Genomic DNA, 18,258 nt, shown 5'->3' on the forward strand with positions numbered 1-18,258 from the left:
GGAGCCTGCTCCAGCACATGCTTCCATGGGCTCTCAGCCTCCTTTGAGCACTGTTCCAGCATGGGCTGCAGGTGGATCTCTGCTCTCCCATGGACCTCCATGGGCTGCAGAGGCACAGCTCCATCACCTGCAGGGGAATCTCTGCTCTAGCCCCTGGAGCACCTCCTGCCCTCCTTCCTCATTGACCTGGGTGTATGCAGGGCTGTTTCCCTCATACTCTCACTCCTCTCCTCACCTGCTATTGCTGTCCCACAGTGACCTTTTCTCTTTAAATCTTTTATCCCAGAAGCGTTACCACTGTCACTGTTGGGCTTGGCCATGGCCAGTGGTGAGTCCATCCTGGAGCAGGCTGGCATTGGCTCTTTCAGACATGGGGGGAGCTTCTGACAGCTTCTCACAGAAGCTGCTCCTGCTACCTAAACCTGGCCTCACAAGCCCAGTGCAGTGACAAATTGATACCTTTAGATAAAAATATATCATTGCAGTGGCAAAGAAACAACGGGCTATTGTGTGGCAGCTCCAAAAAGGAGCAACATCCTCCCCACTCTGCCTTCAATGGAGAGAAAGCTGAACAAAAAAAGTTTTCCACAGGGAGCTGTGGGAGATGGTACTGGTGTTGTGCTTGATAAATTCTGGCTGTAGCACAGGCAGTGTTGACAGCAGTTTTCCTCCTCTGCCCTAAGGAACTGCAGTCCAGCACTGAGGTGGATGCACAAAACTGCAGAGTCATCTGTGCTTCCTGGCCTGGTAACATCAGGGAGGTGCAAGGAAAGGTCATCTGCTACTATTTCATGGGAATTTCCATCATTAGCACTGCACTTCTGCTCCACTGATACCCATCAGTAAAACACAGCTATATGCAATTTTATTTACTTGGTTTTTAATTCTCTCTTGCTTCTATTATACACAGATGGAAGGAACCTGCATGATCTTGAGATGTCTGATGAAGGCCAGCACTGATATGCAATGTTCTAGAAGCAGAAAATCTTTAAGAAGCAAAATATGGGAGTTTTTCAGCAGTTCTTTATTTATAATGTAGGCTTAAGCAATCATTACAATGTAGAAGGGAGACACACTTACAGCAATTATTTATACCAGTTTAGAACAAAAAACTGCACAGGGAGAGGTCAACTCTCAGTACAAACTAGCAACTAAACCACAATAATTTACCATTAGAAACAATTTATTTTTCAGCTGTGACACTGCTTTTACAATATGCAAAAACACAAACAATAGAACTATCCAAAGTGTTTTGTCACATTCTTTCTACATTGAATTTGGCAACATTTTATATTAAATTTTACTGATTATACTAACGTTTAAGAACTAAACAAGTGAAAAGCTGTACTTGGGTACAGTTACATCCATTTATTTGAAAGGTTTAAATAACACTTTTAACTATTGAGATTATCTTCTAACAGTTTTTGTTTATGCAAAAACCATCTCAAAGCCTCATTTGCACAATGCATCAGCTACTGTATCAAGATTGGTGGGCTACACCACAGGCACTACTGTTTATTATATTCTGTAATAAGGAGCTTGTTTTTCAAAGAAAGGAAGGTTTAATATTTTCTAAGAATCATGCTTTTTTTTCTTTTTGCTTTTAAGCCATAACAAAAAAAAAAAGTTTAGCAAGCACAGCAGTGTAAAATGTCATATAGAACACAGTGACTACACAGTTACTAGAAGTTTCACATCCAATGCAGTTATGTATTAAAGCATAAAAGGTCATGTAGGCAAGTCTAGAGCCAACAGAAATCTGCAGCGTGTGGTGGAAACCAGCCCCTTACGTTTGTTATTTGGTGCATTTTTAAACAATCCCGGATCCGCAAGTCTGGTGTCCCTCCACATGTGGGTCTGCTGTGGGTGGGCAGACAGCATCCTTCTGGATTGTCTGACTGGAACAGGTGTCATGCCAAGGGGTCTGCACATTTCTGTCAGCTTTAGGAGACGGGTATTGCAGCAATAACTTACTTTTACTTTAAGGAAAAAATCCAACTCTTAATGATTCTATCAACAGCGTTCCAAAATACTTAAAAGTACAAAAAAAGAGATTATATTGGTCAGACTCCCAGTATTATCAAAAAACCAGTATCACCCCCCACCCCACACCCCTCAACCCTTTTCAGTATTTAAGAAAAGCCAATCAACTGCTATTTAAAAGAAGTTAAGAAAAACAAGCCCCTGTATTGGAAAGAAACATTCGCAGTTTATTAGATCACAAGCTGGTTTCACCTGTCAAATTTTTAAGTGTTTTCTCAAAATAGTTGGGCTTTCTAAGGTGCCCAGCCTGCTGGGCACAGTCAGAAAAAGGCATTTTGATAACATCTAAGAACTCCCTGCTTGCATTTTAAAAATGTTTTCACATTTATAACTGCCTTAAGCCTGTTGTCCTTGTTTGTATTCAGCAGAAGGATGAGTGGAACAAAACATGAAGGTGGAAGAACCAAGCCTACACAGTTAAGGCTGCATGCATGTGACTGAGAGTTGCTGCTGTGCAGTCAAAAAAGAAATGTGGAAAAACCCAGTTTTTAAAACACCCTACAGAAACAAAACACTGCAATCCAATATGGCTTATTCTGATGCATTTACCATGAAGCTACTAGTAATTCATCCTACTAGGCTACTTTTGTGCAACAGCATCTGCTATTTTGATGGCATCTCCCTCCCCCCACTACCCCCCAATAATTCTACCAACTGCAGGTTTCTTCCTTGCATTATATATTGCTTTATTGTCAATTTTTATTCCTGCTTTTCAAACTTCTTTAAATACTTAAATGAGGATCCGTTCCATATAGCTTGACTTAAACTGTAGTAAGTCCCATTGTTCTATTTTTTAACCTCACTATTACAAGGCGCTCTACAAAAGCTTGCAAAAAAGCCAAATTTTCATTAAATCCCTTTGCTGAAGTTAACTACTCGACAATTTTTTTTTCTTCTATGATTTAAAACTTTACAAAGAGAGTTATAAAAAAGGTAAATGGGATTTGGCACCTTCAGAAAAAATTAAAAGTGTAACTTAGATCAAAAAAATGCAGAAACAAAATCATTGATATTTACAAATTAAAACACCACTGAAGATTATGTCTTACTATGCTCTTTCATTTGTTTTCTCATTTAGAGTACTTTCAGACTGTCTGTTACCGAGTATCTTAAAAAAATCATTGATTACAGATTGGAATGGATAGAGACAAATTAGTTTTCTCACAGTTCCTTCTCGGCGTTCAGTAGTCTGGCAGATTCTCCACTTCTAGGAAATACGAGGTGCTGAGCGATCATTCGTGGTCGTCTTCTTCAGCTTGACGCCGCGCCGGATGGCGTTGAGCATATCCTCCCCCTGCGGGACATCGCCGGGGCTCAGCTCGCCGGGCTCCAGCTCCGGCTGCCCCGCGGGCGCCAGGCTGCCGACCCCATCCCGCTCGCTCTCCTCCCCCTCGCTCTCGGGGACCGCCTGCCTCTGCTCCTCGGCAGCACCCAGTTTCTGGCCCGATGCCGGAGGGTTGACGGCCGCTTGCCCGCTCCACGAGGGCACGCTGGTGACAGCTTGCCCACCATCTCCTGCTGCTGGAGACTCCAGACTTTGCTCGGGGCACTCTTCTGTCCCCGCGAGGGCACCGGGCAGCCCTCCCGGGATATCGGGAACGGTCGGTGTTTTGACAGGAATCACCGGAGTCTTGATGGGAATGGGGCCTCCGCCGATGGTCCCGCGCCTGACCGAAGGCTTGGTGGAAGGCGTCCGTCGGATGGTGGCGACGCCGGGGGTGACGATGACCGGTCCCAGCGTGGTTGGCAGACCTGCGGTGGAAGCAGGACGCTTGGTTTGAAACATTCTGCGATATGACTGGCTAATGTCACTGTTTCTTGGGATGGTGGAAGATTTGTCAAACTCTTGTTGTTCTGCCTCCTGGTCACCACTCACAGAGAAATAATCATAATCTGAAACTGATGCCAAAAGACAGAGTTAGGATCAAGCTGGAGCAGACAGCTGAGTCACGTCAGTAAGTCTGAAGTATGTATAAATAACCAAAAAAGCCTGGAGTCAGTAAGAATTAAGGGAGTTTCCACCTTCAGAAGGAAGAAAGTCCAAGGTTCTGTGACCAAGGTTTGATGCCTGAAGGCATCACAGCTGATCAACCATACAGCTGCAGGGGGCCCATAGTTCTTGTGAAAGAGAACAACTCTGTCACCAACATGAAGATACCAAAACCAGCATCGAACAAGCCACATGCCACCATGTGTAGACAGAAATACTTGAAAAATGTACTTTACATTAGGCAGGTGGGTTCAGGGGACCGTGTACCAGTGACTTCAGCAGCAAATTTGTTTATTTTGCAAACAAAGTTTACCAGCTGTCAGCTCTGAAAACTCAGCTTCAGCTTTAATAATTACACTGGGTTCCTTGCTTTCCACTAAGTGCTGAGCCAAGCTTGGCCCTCCACAAGCCCTTCTGCCTCCTGTGACTGCACAGCACAACCACCCCAGCTGAGCAAACAAGGCTTGAACTGCAAACATTAAGCCTGGTCTCTCTCAGCTTGCTGCTGGTTCTGAAACAGGGTACAAAACCCAACACCTTACTGCAGCTTCCTAGCTATGCCTAAGTTAAGGTCTCCAATGGATTCTTTTTCCAATTACAAAATTTCTGCTTAGGCAGAAAAATAAAAAGTCACCAAGAGAAACAAAAAGCAGATTTAGAGTGCTGGTGGAACATGGCAAAGCTCATGAATGCCTATTTGCTGAGACAATAGCTCAGAAAGAACCCAAGAAGTACTGGATGCAGTATCAGTGTCATTTATAATTCCAGGATCCTCTTTAAAATCGTGGTGTCCTGAGGCTGAAACTCACTGAAGTAGTGCACAAGAAAATACAGTTGTTCAGTACACTGTGCAGCAGTGCAGGTTTCTATGTAGTTAATAAATCCAGGCTGCATTTCAATCTGGAAAAATCTTCCTAACCACAATGCCAGCCTTCATCCCCAGCTGACTACAAAGCTAGCAAGTGATACATGGGCTGAGTGTGTGATGGCCAGGGTGGGAATGCTCTAAAAAGGAACATCTCCTGAATGGGTACCTTGAGATGGGATCGTGTCCTCTGAACAGCACGGAGTTGTCGTCTGGGTGCTGTAGCCACTGGAGCACTGCAAGGAATCCCGACTGCTCCTCTGGGTGTCCAACTGCAGCCCTCTGGACAGAGCGAGTGCCAGCTCCTCACAGGCCTCCATCTCCTCACCCTGCTGCTTATACACAGGAGAGACTCGTTACACCTGGAAGGATCCGTCACCTTCACCCACTTCTAGCTATCTCTCCTCCCCATCAGAGCTTGTCACCATCACAATCCAACAGGATCGTGCCCAGACATTTGCTTGGGCTTAGGAACAGATGCTTTTTTGGAGTACATTGCCTTATAAAAGTCAATACCCAACAGCACATTCCCTCCTGCCTGTGTGATTCCCACCGACCACACCAGCACCACTTCCCATATAAACACAACATGAAGCACATCCTAAGTACTGGCAGGAGCCAGCACGGCCATTTCCTTTACACCTTTACACTTTAAACAGTGCATTTGAAATGAGAGCTTCACCCTTGTGGCAGCTGACACCGTCATGCTCCGAGGTCTCTGGGCCTCCTCGGGGGGCGCAGGGGCTCCGCTCTGAGCCGCTCCATTGAGATCTGGCTCACGCTTTTCTTTGCGACGTTGCAAGGTGTTCACCATGGGCTGATCGTACGGGCCTGGCTTGGCCCAGTCCTAAGGAAACGAGCTCGTTAGGGACAGCTTTCAGCAGGAACTGTGCTTTAATTACAAGCAAAACTATGCAAAAGGGCAATTTTAATGCAACAGATTGTGTATCAAATTGGATATGCCTTTCTGAGTAAGGTGAGAAATAAATTTTGAGGATATTAGAATCTTCATTTATTAAACCTATTTCTTTTATTAAAGGGAATCTAAATTTCCCATTCTACCTAAACCTTTTTATATGAAAGTATTTAACATTTTGATACTAGTTTTGTGTAAATGAAATTTCATGGTGTTAAAGCCTACATTTTCAGAATTTCAAGCACAAAAATCATTGTCACACAGCAGAAGATACAGATAAATGTCCAATCAATGATGTAACTGTTCCAGATGTACACAGGTTCTAGTATTACGTGCTGTTACAAATGTCTTCAGTTCTGAAAAATTAGGCTTGAACAGATTTTTCAAACACAGTGGAGCAAGTTACTCTGAGTTATCTCTCAGTTTACTTACTAACTAAAACCTAGTTTATAATGACAGTCTGTACTGAAGAAAGACTAAGCTCATTCTGAATTATTGGTGCTAAATTTGAAACAGAAATTCCTCAGGCCATGAGGGCTGTATTCACTGGGGGCACCTGAGGGTGTCCAGAACCCACATGCTACACAGAAAGAGCTTGACTGATCCAGGACCTGTGCTGGGATGCAGAACCAGTGCTAAGCAGCAGCTCCCCCAGCACCAGCTGCTGCAGGGCCAATCCCAATCCTAAATTTTCTTTCACTGAGACAAAGGCTACTTTAAAAATGGAAGAAACAACTTGTGCATGAGAATGGGCCCCACTCCCTCACAGCTGCCTGCTGGGCAGACTCCCACAGCCTTCTGATAGACAATTAATGATGGACTAAGACCACACTGTGGGATTTCTGAGGTGTCTCAGTCCAAGGAATGAGAAGCACAAGGCAGCTACTGACACACCCCCTTGTAGAGACAGGTATTTTGGTTTTGTTAACTCAGATGAAACTCTGCTTTGCCTTGACAGCTCTGTATCTGCTCCAAGAGTTTTGCTGTGAAATACATTGCCAAAGTGCTTCTAGCAAAGACACAACAAATGACCCTGAAGCCCCAGGACCACTGTGGCCACCCTGTATGTATCCCAACAGTCTCCAGCTGCTGGACAGAGAGTAGGGGCATCTGTAACAAGTTATCTCAATTTACATGTATATACACAGTCCTGTGGTGCATGTGCAGTATTATATAACCATCCACAGGCACTTAAAATCTGCACAGCTACTACTGATTGCACATCAGCCTTGCTGAGGATCCAGAGCAACTAACAAGAGACCTTTTCCCTTTGCTCTAGGGCAGAGTCTCCCAGGGGAACCACCTGGCAGGGATGAACTTTCAGGCTGTAGCAGAGCAGACATGTTTTGATGCCAAGTAAGATCCCTGCAGATCCAGCTGGAGCAACTGAGAGAAGTTACTGCACTCTCTTTTGGTGATCTCCCCAAGAGAGCAGAACAAGCTGGGTGATCACTTCCAGTCTGTGGCAGTAAATCTTCAGTCACCACTTAGGTTTACCTGGTGCTGAGTGCCCCCTTAAACCACTCCAGCTGGATCTAGGAGAGTGTGCCTGCCTACAGCCATGGGCCCAGCCACAGGGAGAACATCAGGGTGCCCAATGCATGGTCCCACTAAGACAACTGCATGCCCTTCCCTGCTCAAGTGAGCACTCTGACAGTGATAAAGAAGCTCTTTTCCCCCTGAATAGAGCCCAGAGTGTTTTCAGAGCTAAAGTATTCCTTCCTACCTAAGTGTTGTCAGCTTTGGTATGTTTCAGTTGGTGCCAGAACACACAAGGTCATTCAGAAAAACCCACAACCGGATTTTAGGTCTGATTTTCACCATGCAGTGCCCATTCAGAGCGATACCAAACAGAGCAAATCAACCAGTAATTACATGGACCGAAAGGGAGCAACAACTGCCATGTGCATGCTGTTGGTATGAGGAGGTGAGGACTGCCACAACAAAAGGAACACAAACCTTCCAGCTAGGGATCTTAGATGATGGTAACATGCCTGGCCCAATGGTGTAATAATGAACGTAGTCTGGAAGGAGGGCTGAGGGAGCCCGAGTCCACGCGCGGGAGACAGGCGGGAAATGAGGGAAAGGACCTGCACCAACTGAAGCTACCGATGGGTCACTTGATAAACTACAGTGATAAAACCCATTAGACAACTGGAAATGAAACAAATAAAAAAAACAAAAACAGAGAAATTAATATAAACAGAATGAATACGAAAATACACTGTGACTGATGATCTAGGGAGAAAATCTCTAGCTTAAAACAAAAGAAAGGAAATTCTTCAATTCACTGCAAATGAAAAACAGAAAATTGATACGATGCTTGGTTCACAAGTGAGATCACCTGAAAATTGTTATCTCTAACAAATTTCAGGCATCAATCTAGCAGTCATTGTCTCCAGGCTGAGCAGCTTTTTCCCTTCTGTCCACGAAAGCAGCACAATGTGAAAAAGCCTTTGCAATTTAGGTACCCTGCAGACTGTGGATGCAGAAACAGAACTTTTCCAATCCTGAAGGCATTTGCTTTGGTGGCATTTAGTCTGTGTAGCTGGACAGAGAGGACAAGCATAAAGCCTTCAAACATGACGTGTTCTGGCTGTGTGAATGGAAGAAAAAAACAAAAAAAACCAACAGCAAGGATTTACCAGATGAGAAAGGAGACTGCTAGCACTTCCTCCCCCGATTGTGGGTGTATCCCATGTAATTTATTACAACCATGTGTATTCTGCTTTCCTTTTTGGTCAAAAAAATAACCCCCATTACTCAGTGTAATGTATGCTACCTAACGGGAGAGATGGGAAAAGCCACAAACAGCACAACCTGGGCAAGGCGCTTTTTGTCAGGCAACCAGCTGGATTTGGGCAGCATTCCACAATTTGAGTAGAAAAGCCAGGAAATTACCTTTTCTTACAAAACTACCTCCGTAAAACGCCCAATCTGTAGCTTCTCCTAGTAGCTAGTTTAAAGGAAATTGTGGTTTTTATTCAAACGTATCAATTTCTAAGGGAGTGTGTAGCAGTTCCTAATCTCATCCTCACAATGAGGAATCCTGGCTGCATGCCATGCACGGGGGTTTTGTCCAAATGTTGCAGGGTTTAGATAATGAGCTAGTAGGTTTGTATGTCTTGGAGATGAAGTTTTTCACCTTATCTGTGGAGGCCCAAGCCCCCATGGTGGAGCCTGAGCTGACTGAGGTGGGGGAACTGCACTCGCTCACTGACTGGCAGGTTTCAGAGGCTTCTGAAGAGGCAGAGCTGGACGAATTCTGCAGCAAATAAAACAGCACCGCAACGCAGGGAAAGGATACACAAGCCACCAGAAAAGAAAAAAATCACAAACAAAAAGACAAGAAGCACATACACAGAGACACACAGGAGAGAGGGAAGGATGAGAGAAGCAAAGGGTTAGGATTTTAAAAATCAATTAGAAAGTGCTCAAAAACTATTACTAATGTTCAGGAAATCTATGAAAAAAAATAAATAAGCCACTTGCTTAATGCGAGAACTTGCCACACTGCTTAGGAATGAGGGAATTGAGGCAGCAATCTCAACTCCTCATTGCAATTTCAGCATCTCAATTCTGCTGCTGCTCAGAGCAAGAAGCTGAGGGCACCTGTAGTCCAAACATGCAATATACTGAGACAACTGATTTATACAGAAAAGCAGATCATCAGTACTTTGAAGACACCAAGTTTAGATTTAAAGCATGGAGTAGCAAATGTCACTTACATTTACAAGTTCTCGTACATTCTGATCTGCAAAAGTGCTTGTGAAAAGCTCATCTGAATTCAAGTATTATGGAACAGAGAAAGAAGTGATACTTACCAAAACTGGAGGTTTCCAAAGTGCATGACCTGTATGCATGTGCCTCTGCAGGTAGGATGCATACACCAAAAGCACTCTGACTCCAACCCTCCCGCCCAGCAGCCAGCAGGAAGGTACATGCACTCTGCTGAGTGCAGAAGTGATGGCCTGTGCTTGCCACCTGCCTTCTCCTAACAGCAGAGGCAGAAAATACCAGGGGCTTGGATGGAAAGTAAAGGAAAATGCAGGATACAAAATGTCCACCGAACACATCAAACACTTTCCTCCTATGTAGGAACTTCTCCAATTTTCAGTGCACACCTTTATGTACCTTTGCTGCTGTCAGACCTCTACAACAGCATCTAATTCAACTACTCAAAGGCCAAGGAATGACCACATGAACCATTTTACCAGCCATAATGCTCTTCCACATATCCCCCTTGGAAGTGGCATCCCACTCTGTAGGGATGTGTGTCCAAGTCCAACCAAGAACCTGGACATGGTGAAGAATACTGGCAGAGTTGTCAGGGCACTACTGAGCTCTATTCACTCTCAGAAATTCAACACTAGCAAGACCAATTCACCCTTTAGTAGCCAAGGACCTGTGAAACAAGTCTATCTAAGGTGTTTTATGACAGCAGAGAGAATATGCTCTTGTATCCAGTTTGTGTAGCAAAGACAGAGATTTCAAGGAATGACATGTTGAAGAAGAAGGGAAATCTCATCAGAAATAAAATTCCACCAGTTAACCTTAGGTAAGATCTGGGGTGAGTCTGCAATAAAAGGACAGATGGATATGAGGCACTGTAGAGGAGCAATTACTCCTAAAACCCACAAGTTGTCTCACTGCTCACCAGGAGCTACAGATGGGTAATGTACAGCCAGATGCCTGGGAAGAAGGAAATGTAGGTCTCCCAGAATGGAACACTGTCACCATGCGTGAAGACTGCTGGGGTAGCTGAGAAGTCAACACAGTATCAGCATCTTGAGTTTACTGGTAAACTGTGATTTAAGTGAACTTTTGCAAAGGCTGTTAAAATTTTAAAAAGCATGTGGAGTGACGGAGTATTTTACAGAAATAACACTCATCCCACCCTATGCTGGCATGAGATGATCTGCAGGTGACCTGTCAAACGTGGTTAGGGTACAAGTATGCTCAGCTAACAAGGCCTGTATTCAAAGTGCAGTAGGAGTTGAGGTGAAGGTACAATCAGAGGGAAGCAACAAATGACACATAGCTGTTACGGTCAGCAGTGAAAGTGGCGTACCTGATGATGCAGTGGCATGATATTTAATGGAACTTGTCACATTCTTGATTTAATGCTTCTTTTATTGGAGAAAAGCCTCTAAAAATAAGAATACTGACAAAAATGAGCTGCAGTTGACTCTGCCATCAGTCATTACCACGGTGCACTAAATGCAGATGAGACTATTGCCTCTATCCCTAGGGAAAAATACTTTCTAGAAAACTAGCTTTTACACTAAACTCCAGAGTTCTGCCTGACGGGAACCTCATCAAAAACCTCGTGAGAATACTCACACTACTGTTATGGTTTAGCCAGGAAAAAAACACAGAAAAATGCAATTACAGAAAATATTTTCTGAAACCTCCTACTTATGGCCTGAATGACCCTCTTGTGTCTGCGTACTCTGCACATGGCAGGAGAGACAGTGAAGGTACACTCCTGAGCTCCAAGCATGGCATCTCCCATGATACAATGTTTTCTATAGATGCCGCAAGGGTGACAAGTAAGAACTTTGGAGTTTACATCTAATACACTATTTGTGTCTACAAGACAGAAATTTCACAAGGTAATGTCAAGTAATGGTAGAGAGAACTCACAGATGAAGTTTATTACCAACAAAGATGCATTAAAAAAGGTCAAAAATGCAGATTCCAAAGATGCAAAGTATAAGGGGAAAAAATAATTGGTGAACTTATTTTTGCAATAAAATGACTCCTCCAAAGTGAAAAAAAAAGATGACACAAAGGACTCTCTCACTATTTCAGTGTGTGTTTGTTTTCAGCAAGAAAAGCTAGACAGAGGCTGAACCAAGATGCCATGGGGAAAACATCCTGGAAGCTGATGGAAATGCAAGAGGTGGTGGTACAGAAACAGGGTCTCCTCGTCTTCAGAAACTTTCAAGGCACAGAGAAAGGGAATCTTTGGTCTTGCTAAAAAAGGATTCCAAAGGAGAGGGAGGCAGAAGAATACTGAACTTCTGAAGGAAAAGCATAAGGAAAACATGACTGGAACAGGTCAAAGGATAAGACTGCAGAAGTAGTCCTGAATGGCTGCACCTGGGTGTGGGAAGCACAGACCTCCCTTCTTAGCATAAAGTATACGAAGGACTGGAAACAGCAACTGCACAGCAACTGCATGGCCAAATAGTGTCCAGACTTTGGAGTGCTCGTCCTAGATGCACAAGCCTTGGCACACCCTCTCCTGGGAGCACAGACACAGGGCAGAGCAATTTCTACTCCCATGGTGTGAGAAGTTTGACTATCACATTTCTTCACCTTGTTTTACTAGATTCCTTTTTTAAAATGTCTGTTTCATTTAAATAATTTTTAAAATCAGTTCTTCCATTTTAGCTATTTTTTTTCCACAGCTGTGATAATGGCAGTTCTTCTCCATTCTAAAACCATCTCTTCTGAGAAAAAGCTTTAAATTAACAGTATAAAGCTAAAACTATGCTCTGCAGTGACAAGCAGTGCCCCAAATGTACATTTGTACAAGTGTAGCTTGGTGTCTGGTCCCTCAGATGAGCCATGGCTTGTTCTTGGACAGTGTCCCGCTGTTTGGTGTGATATGCCAACAGGGATATTAAAAAAAAAGATTTTTTTCAGCTACTGGGCAGTACAATTACATTTTCCATCTGCTGTCCAACTAACCTATACAAGGAACATGGTTATCTTGGATTATTTGTATCCTTTGTTTGCTATTCAGTGCTATTCAAACATAGCATTGCTTTCTTAACCCTCTCCCTTTCTCAGATAGAAGATGGAGCTTCCTGGACAAGAGTCTCCCAGGAGACCAAATCCTAATGATGAGCGTGGTCCAATGTCCCTCTAGAATCAGTGGAAGATGGTCTCAGCTACTTTTAGAAAAGCCTGGATACTGACTCAAGGTCACCTCCTCAATTTGTCTAATTTCCAGGAATCTGCCTCTACTGACACTTCTTTCTAGTCAGGGACAAACTATCACAAAGCAACTTAGAAAAGGAATTTCAGGAGAAACAAATATCTGGTGATAACTTACAGATGTGTTTCAGTTTGGACTTGATTTATGTTTTTTGTTTCACTTGTTTGCTTTTGGTGGGTTTTTTTGTTCTGTTTTAGAGGTTTTTTTTAAGATCTGATTTGGAAACATGTCTTAATTTAAATGTAAAACTGAATAGCTGCAACAATGTATTTCCCCTATTTTAACTTGCAACTATTTCAAGCAATGGAATCTACCTAAAAGCAGTCTCTTCCCAGCTTTATAACCTGTACATGCAGAAACAACTTCACATTCAGTTTCCCTCTACTCCATTGTTTAGGGAAAGTGCTTTCCAGAGCATTCTAATAATAAAGAGTTATCTCTCTGCTGACAGCTCATCAACATTTTTATCTTCACCTGCTTCTTTCGCTCCCTTTGCTTTCATCTCCATGAAGTGACAAGCAGCCTGTAAAATCCAACTGTGTAACTGATTCCCCCCTCATGTTCCCTTCAAATCCAGTGGATCCTACTATTATCATCCCCAGAATCAGACATCACTATACTACTATCACATCATGTCATCACAGATATTCCCAGGCTTCAGCCTGCCTACCACACAGGGCAATGTGTAGGTTTAGCAGCACCAGCCACACCCAATGTCCTTCCAAGAGCCACTCTCTGCTTCCAGCAGGTCTGTCAGTAGGGCTTTTTACGAGGTCACTGTGTGCCATGGGTAATGCTGGCCATGACTGACCTTACACCTGGCATTTAAAGAAACTGCTTCACTCCAGAAAGAGACCTGTGATGCTTTTCCAGCTGTTCAGCTACACCCAAATGCACCCCTTTAATTATGATTAAAGCCTTTTACAGTCACCTTCCCACATGTACAGCCATGTGCTACAGGCTAACACTTTTACTCCCAGTGATGATGCAGAAAGGTGATCCTCAGACACCAGTGAAAGAGCAGTCTGTTTTTATAATTGCTCTTTTTCCTATCCTCTATGCAAAGTGTGATAACGGCAAAGACTTACTACTCTTACTAACAGCTACAGGCTGGAAAGCAATCTTCATTTTGTCAGCCATCTCTCCTCTGGTACAGTCTGTCTTGTTTCAGTCTCCAGCTACTCTTTATTTGAGATTCCCATCAACTCCCTACCCCCATCTGTGATTTTGAGGAAATTCAGTTTAGTTTTCAGTGACACTTGCTTGTCTAAAATATAGGCAAGCTTTTATACATAACAGCTTCACATAACTCATATATTCACATTCCTATAATATGGGAATTTTACATGGCTCCCTTCTACTTTTTTTTCTAAAACTCATTATTAAAATAAAAAAGGCTTTGTTTCCAACATATGCCACAGTGTGTAGCTAGCAAATATCAGCGTTCACCTGCACAAGATATACAGCTTTTAATTTCCTTTATTGGTTCCAAAGCTTGCTTTTCTGCCTTCTCAGTGTCACTACTAGAAACAATGTCATCAGTGTTTGAGAGAGAGCAGCAGCCCCCTCCCACCCAGCACGGATGCTCCAAGCACAGCCCCACAGGGAGATCTGTCAGTTGGTTAGAGACACACAACACAGGGTAACGCTGCCCACCGAACAGCTTCTGCTCAGCTCACAGTCACAGGTATCTGTCAGCACAACACACACAATTTACTTAGTGCTGAACATACAAAGCAAGACACTTAAGCGAAGATGAAGCGGCCAGGCAATGATCTGTTACCTTTTCCTCTGCGTAAAGGTAAACAGAACCAGAGACATACAGAGCACATACCTATTTGTTATACCAACACACTACACTTGTCACACTGCTGCAGCCTTCTACAGCTCATGAAAAGCTCAAGTGATGCTTGAATCAGTTTGCAACCTTATGGAAAGTTTCTAAAATGAAGTGAAAGCATATGAACTTAGCTGGTGTAAATCAGTGTGACGCCCATTGACTTCCAGGATGTTCTGCCACCTGATACCAGCGTAAGTTCTCTCCTCTGCTTAACAGGGGAATTTGCAAAGAGAGGTGTTGGTTTTTTTCATGCTAAGAGCAATTGCAATGTTACATCCTTGTCTGCAAACATAGCATCATCATGTGGATTACTGCCCTTTTATGTAGGTGCAGTGGATACTATGAAAACCAAAGATGATGCTAGCATGTGTAACTGATGTATGTATCTTAAAAGTCAACTTCCTTACCTTGTTACTATTCCAGTTTACTTTATTATTGCTCATTTACTTTTTTGCATTTCACTTAGGTTAGCCATAGCCAATCTAAACAAAACATTCATTTTATTAGTGTGCACAAAGTTCTTCAGGATGTCATCTATAAAAAAAAAGCTGATGTGTCCAGACTGGGGACAAAAGAGATTTCGTTTGAAAAGAAATCATTTCTATTAAAATGAAAGAAGGAAATACATTTAAAAACTATTGAGCTTCCCTTGGAACGTGTTCCAAGCCTAAATAACCAATGGTTTTTTGGATGATACTTAAAAAATTTCTCTAAAGGTACTACTTACTAAATGCTCTGCAAAAGGCAAGGGTCTTTGAGCTATCAAAGCTGGTCTAGGGTAGTTTACATGGGCAGGTGACACTTGATAACTACTAATACTTGCTGACTATGAGGATTAATACTCTCCAACCATACCTACAAAACTACCTACTCCTCAACACGTAAAAAGGAGTGCAACTACATTTTTGAAGTAAAAGACAATTTTCTCTAGTGACCTGAGGATGCATTAAAGTAAGCAATATGCAACAACAGGACATTAGATCCTTTTCACTTTGTAGCTAAGAATTTCAATGGGATTTATAATGTGAGCAGGCAATTAAGCCTTATTTAAAAATGTTACAGTTGCTGTGTGATTTCTTTAAAAAAAAAAAAAAAGCAGCAAAGAGAATTCAGGTGCTGAAAGATATAGGCCATGGAGCATTGCAAACCTCCGCCTGCAGATGGCCACTGAGTTTTTAGAGGAATGAACAAAGAGAGTAGCAGCTTCCTTCTGCAGACCCAGAAATGCTCAGTGAAAATTTGCTTATATTTGTAGTGAAATCCTCTTTGTCCGACTGGCTTCAGGATGTTATTATATATGACTACACAAACACTCATTTCTTATGAGTTCCATAAAGAATTAATAATGCCTGCCATTTTCATGCAGAAAACTTATTTCTGCAAGGTGCTCAACTGAGAGTCCAAAATTCAAGCCTATCCACAGAAATGGGTGTCATAAAAAATGGCAAAACCAATTCTGTATGATAATGCTGGTAGCATTTAGAGTATCCCAGAACCTTTGAAGAGGAGGAATAAAAGAAGTCTCTCTAATGCCAAAGCCACCAGTATTAGTACTATGTCAAAAGGATGTTCTGGCATCAGTATTTGCCCATTAAACAGCAAAAAGCCACCAGATATAAAACACTTGCAACCTGTGCAGGATATTAACTGGTAACCTCAATGGGTAAAGTGAGTATTATTCCGTCCTATAAGGTGGGACTTCTTGCTCTTTGTCGTCTGTTTTTATCTCTAAGTCTGTATTTATCTCAAAGTTAGGCATCTAGGCTCCCTCAAGGACCAGAGGGAAAACTGTATTGCCCAAGAGCCACTCATCCCTTTTATGCAAAAGCAGCATAAATCACTCTAGCTAGAGGCCCAACTTTTGGATAAATGAAATGCACTGAGACAACCCTTACCCTCAAAGTTTAAACTGACTCCAAGGTACCCCAAAACCACATCAGATCCTTTTTCTGGAAGGTGAGCTAAGTTACAGAGTACAGCTCACACTCAGGTTTTTGTTCTCATGCTTGCACGTACCTGGTTAGGTGCTTCTGGTGGCATGGGGGATGGCGATTTGGACTGGAAAGCATCCTGGGACATGAATCCAGAATCATGGGAGGACACACTGGACAGCCTCATGGGTGCCTGCTGAGGCAGATTGGAGCTGCGATAGCGATAGTGTGAACTAGGTGAGTGCGAGTGCGAGCCACTGGACCGGGAATCACTACTGTTAACGCTGTTCAGACTGCTGTGAGAGACAAAAGGAACAGAGAAAGGAAAGGGGAGAGGAAAAGACACAAGGGTGGGGTGGGGAGAGACCCATATACAGTACAATTAACATTCCACATGTCTCTAGCAACAGGCAGCATAAACCGGAAAAGAAAAATGTTGAAAAATTAAATATATATATATATGCACATATATATCAGTAAAGAACCATAAGCAGCTGCAGTATCCCTGGCGACCAGAGAGAAAATGGCATTTTATCTTGAGTGTTATTCAATGATCAAATCCTAATCACTCAGACTTCAAATTCAGGTTAAGGATTAATGAATTGCTACATGCCCTCCCTGGGATTTGCACAGCACTTGCTCAGAAAGTGCCTGCTGATGGTTCTCTCCTATTTCTGACTTACATTTGGCCCAGATTTTTAACAGGATTTCTAGCAGGGGGACCAAAGACATTGGAGTTCATCTAAGTCTATCTCTAGGCATGCTGCTGTAAGATAGCCAACAGGACAATGTGTGAGACTTTTGAAAGCATCACCAAACTCTGAAGCATCACTTCAGAGTACCAGGGACATGTTTTACTCACTTGAAGGCTTCCTATCAGATAAAACACGTGACAGCACATGGAGTAAAGCCAAGCCACTGGGTATGGAGCTTTAGTTAGTAACAAGGACAACCAGAGAATTAAGCCCCCAAGTTAATATCCATGAAAACAAACCAAAGTGATTTTTCAAAGAGATTGATTTTTAATCCTCAGAATCCATGCACGACAGTAAGGACATGCCAGCCACAACGTGGGAGCTTTCAGAATCTCCTGCTGGGGTGGCTGAGCAGGACGAACAGGATGCACCAACCTGATGGGGCTTCCTGCTCCATTGGCAGGAGCCTGGCCTTAGGGATGGCTCTAAAGGATACACAGGTGTGGCCTGCCCCTCCTGTACACCAATGCCACGTACAAAGAAGATGTGCAAGTCAGCTTGGAGCAGAGGAAGAGGAGCTCTGCTTTATTTTACCCACACACATCAGTCTGTGCCATACAGGTTTTACCGTACAAGAAGATGGAATTGATTAGGAAGAGATGATGAATTTTTGGGTTTTTTTGCCATTTTCTTTTATAGCTTCAGGATATTGCATCTTTAAGCCTGTGCTCATTGCTCTAAATATGCACATTTTCACATATATATATATAAAAGTACTGACTTTTTTTTTATATATATCTGCATGCAGAGACAAGTAGGTACATAGAAGTCGTGTTCACTTGCTCTGACATGCTGTAGGTAGCTTTGCTCATACACAGGGAACCTGTAGTACACAGTTCATAAAGCAAACTGAAAGGTAATCATTTGAGAGCAGCTGGAGAGGTGTTGAGCAGAATACACAACAGGGTAACTTCCTTTTCAGTAAAAGGAAAGAGTAAATGTAGACACCAGGATATGGGGGCAACATGC

The 18,258-nt window shown here is 42.9% G+C and overlaps 1 protein-coding gene across 16 annotated transcripts in view; it reads right to left on the reverse strand.

The window, feature by feature from the left end:
• Positions 1-1,005: 1,005 nt before the first annotated feature.
• MTSS1 (MTSS I-BAR domain containing 1) overlaps positions 1,006-18,258 on the reverse strand; it is a 125,594-nt gene continuing 108,341 nt past the window's right edge. For 5 of the 16 annotated variants that reach the window (XM_058833437.1, XM_058833435.1, XM_058833446.1 and 2 more), the window contains 6 exons: positions 16,620-16,830; positions 8,960-9,079; positions 7,774-7,968; positions 5,581-5,745; positions 5,068-5,230; positions 1,006-3,942 (listed from right to left, as the gene is read on the reverse strand). In XM_058833437.1, coding sequence (XP_058689420.1) covers positions 3,251-3,942; positions 5,068-5,230; positions 5,581-5,745; positions 7,774-7,968; positions 8,960-9,079; positions 16,620-16,830 — 1,546 coding nt within the window. In that variant the 3' untranslated portion in view covers positions 1,006-3,250. The remainder of the gene's footprint in view (positions 3,943-5,067; positions 5,231-5,580; positions 5,746-7,773; positions 7,969-8,959; positions 9,080-16,619; positions 16,831-18,258) is intronic. The other 11 variants (XM_058833438.1, XM_058833436.1, XM_058833441.1 and 8 more) reach the window with 8 other exon arrangements.

This window comes from Poecile atricapillus, chromosome 2 (genome assembly GCF_030490865.1).
Source record: "Poecile atricapillus isolate bPoeAtr1 chromosome 2, bPoeAtr1.hap1, whole genome shotgun sequence".
Lineage (NCBI taxonomy): Eukaryota > Metazoa > Chordata > Aves > Passeriformes > Paridae > Poecile > Poecile atricapillus.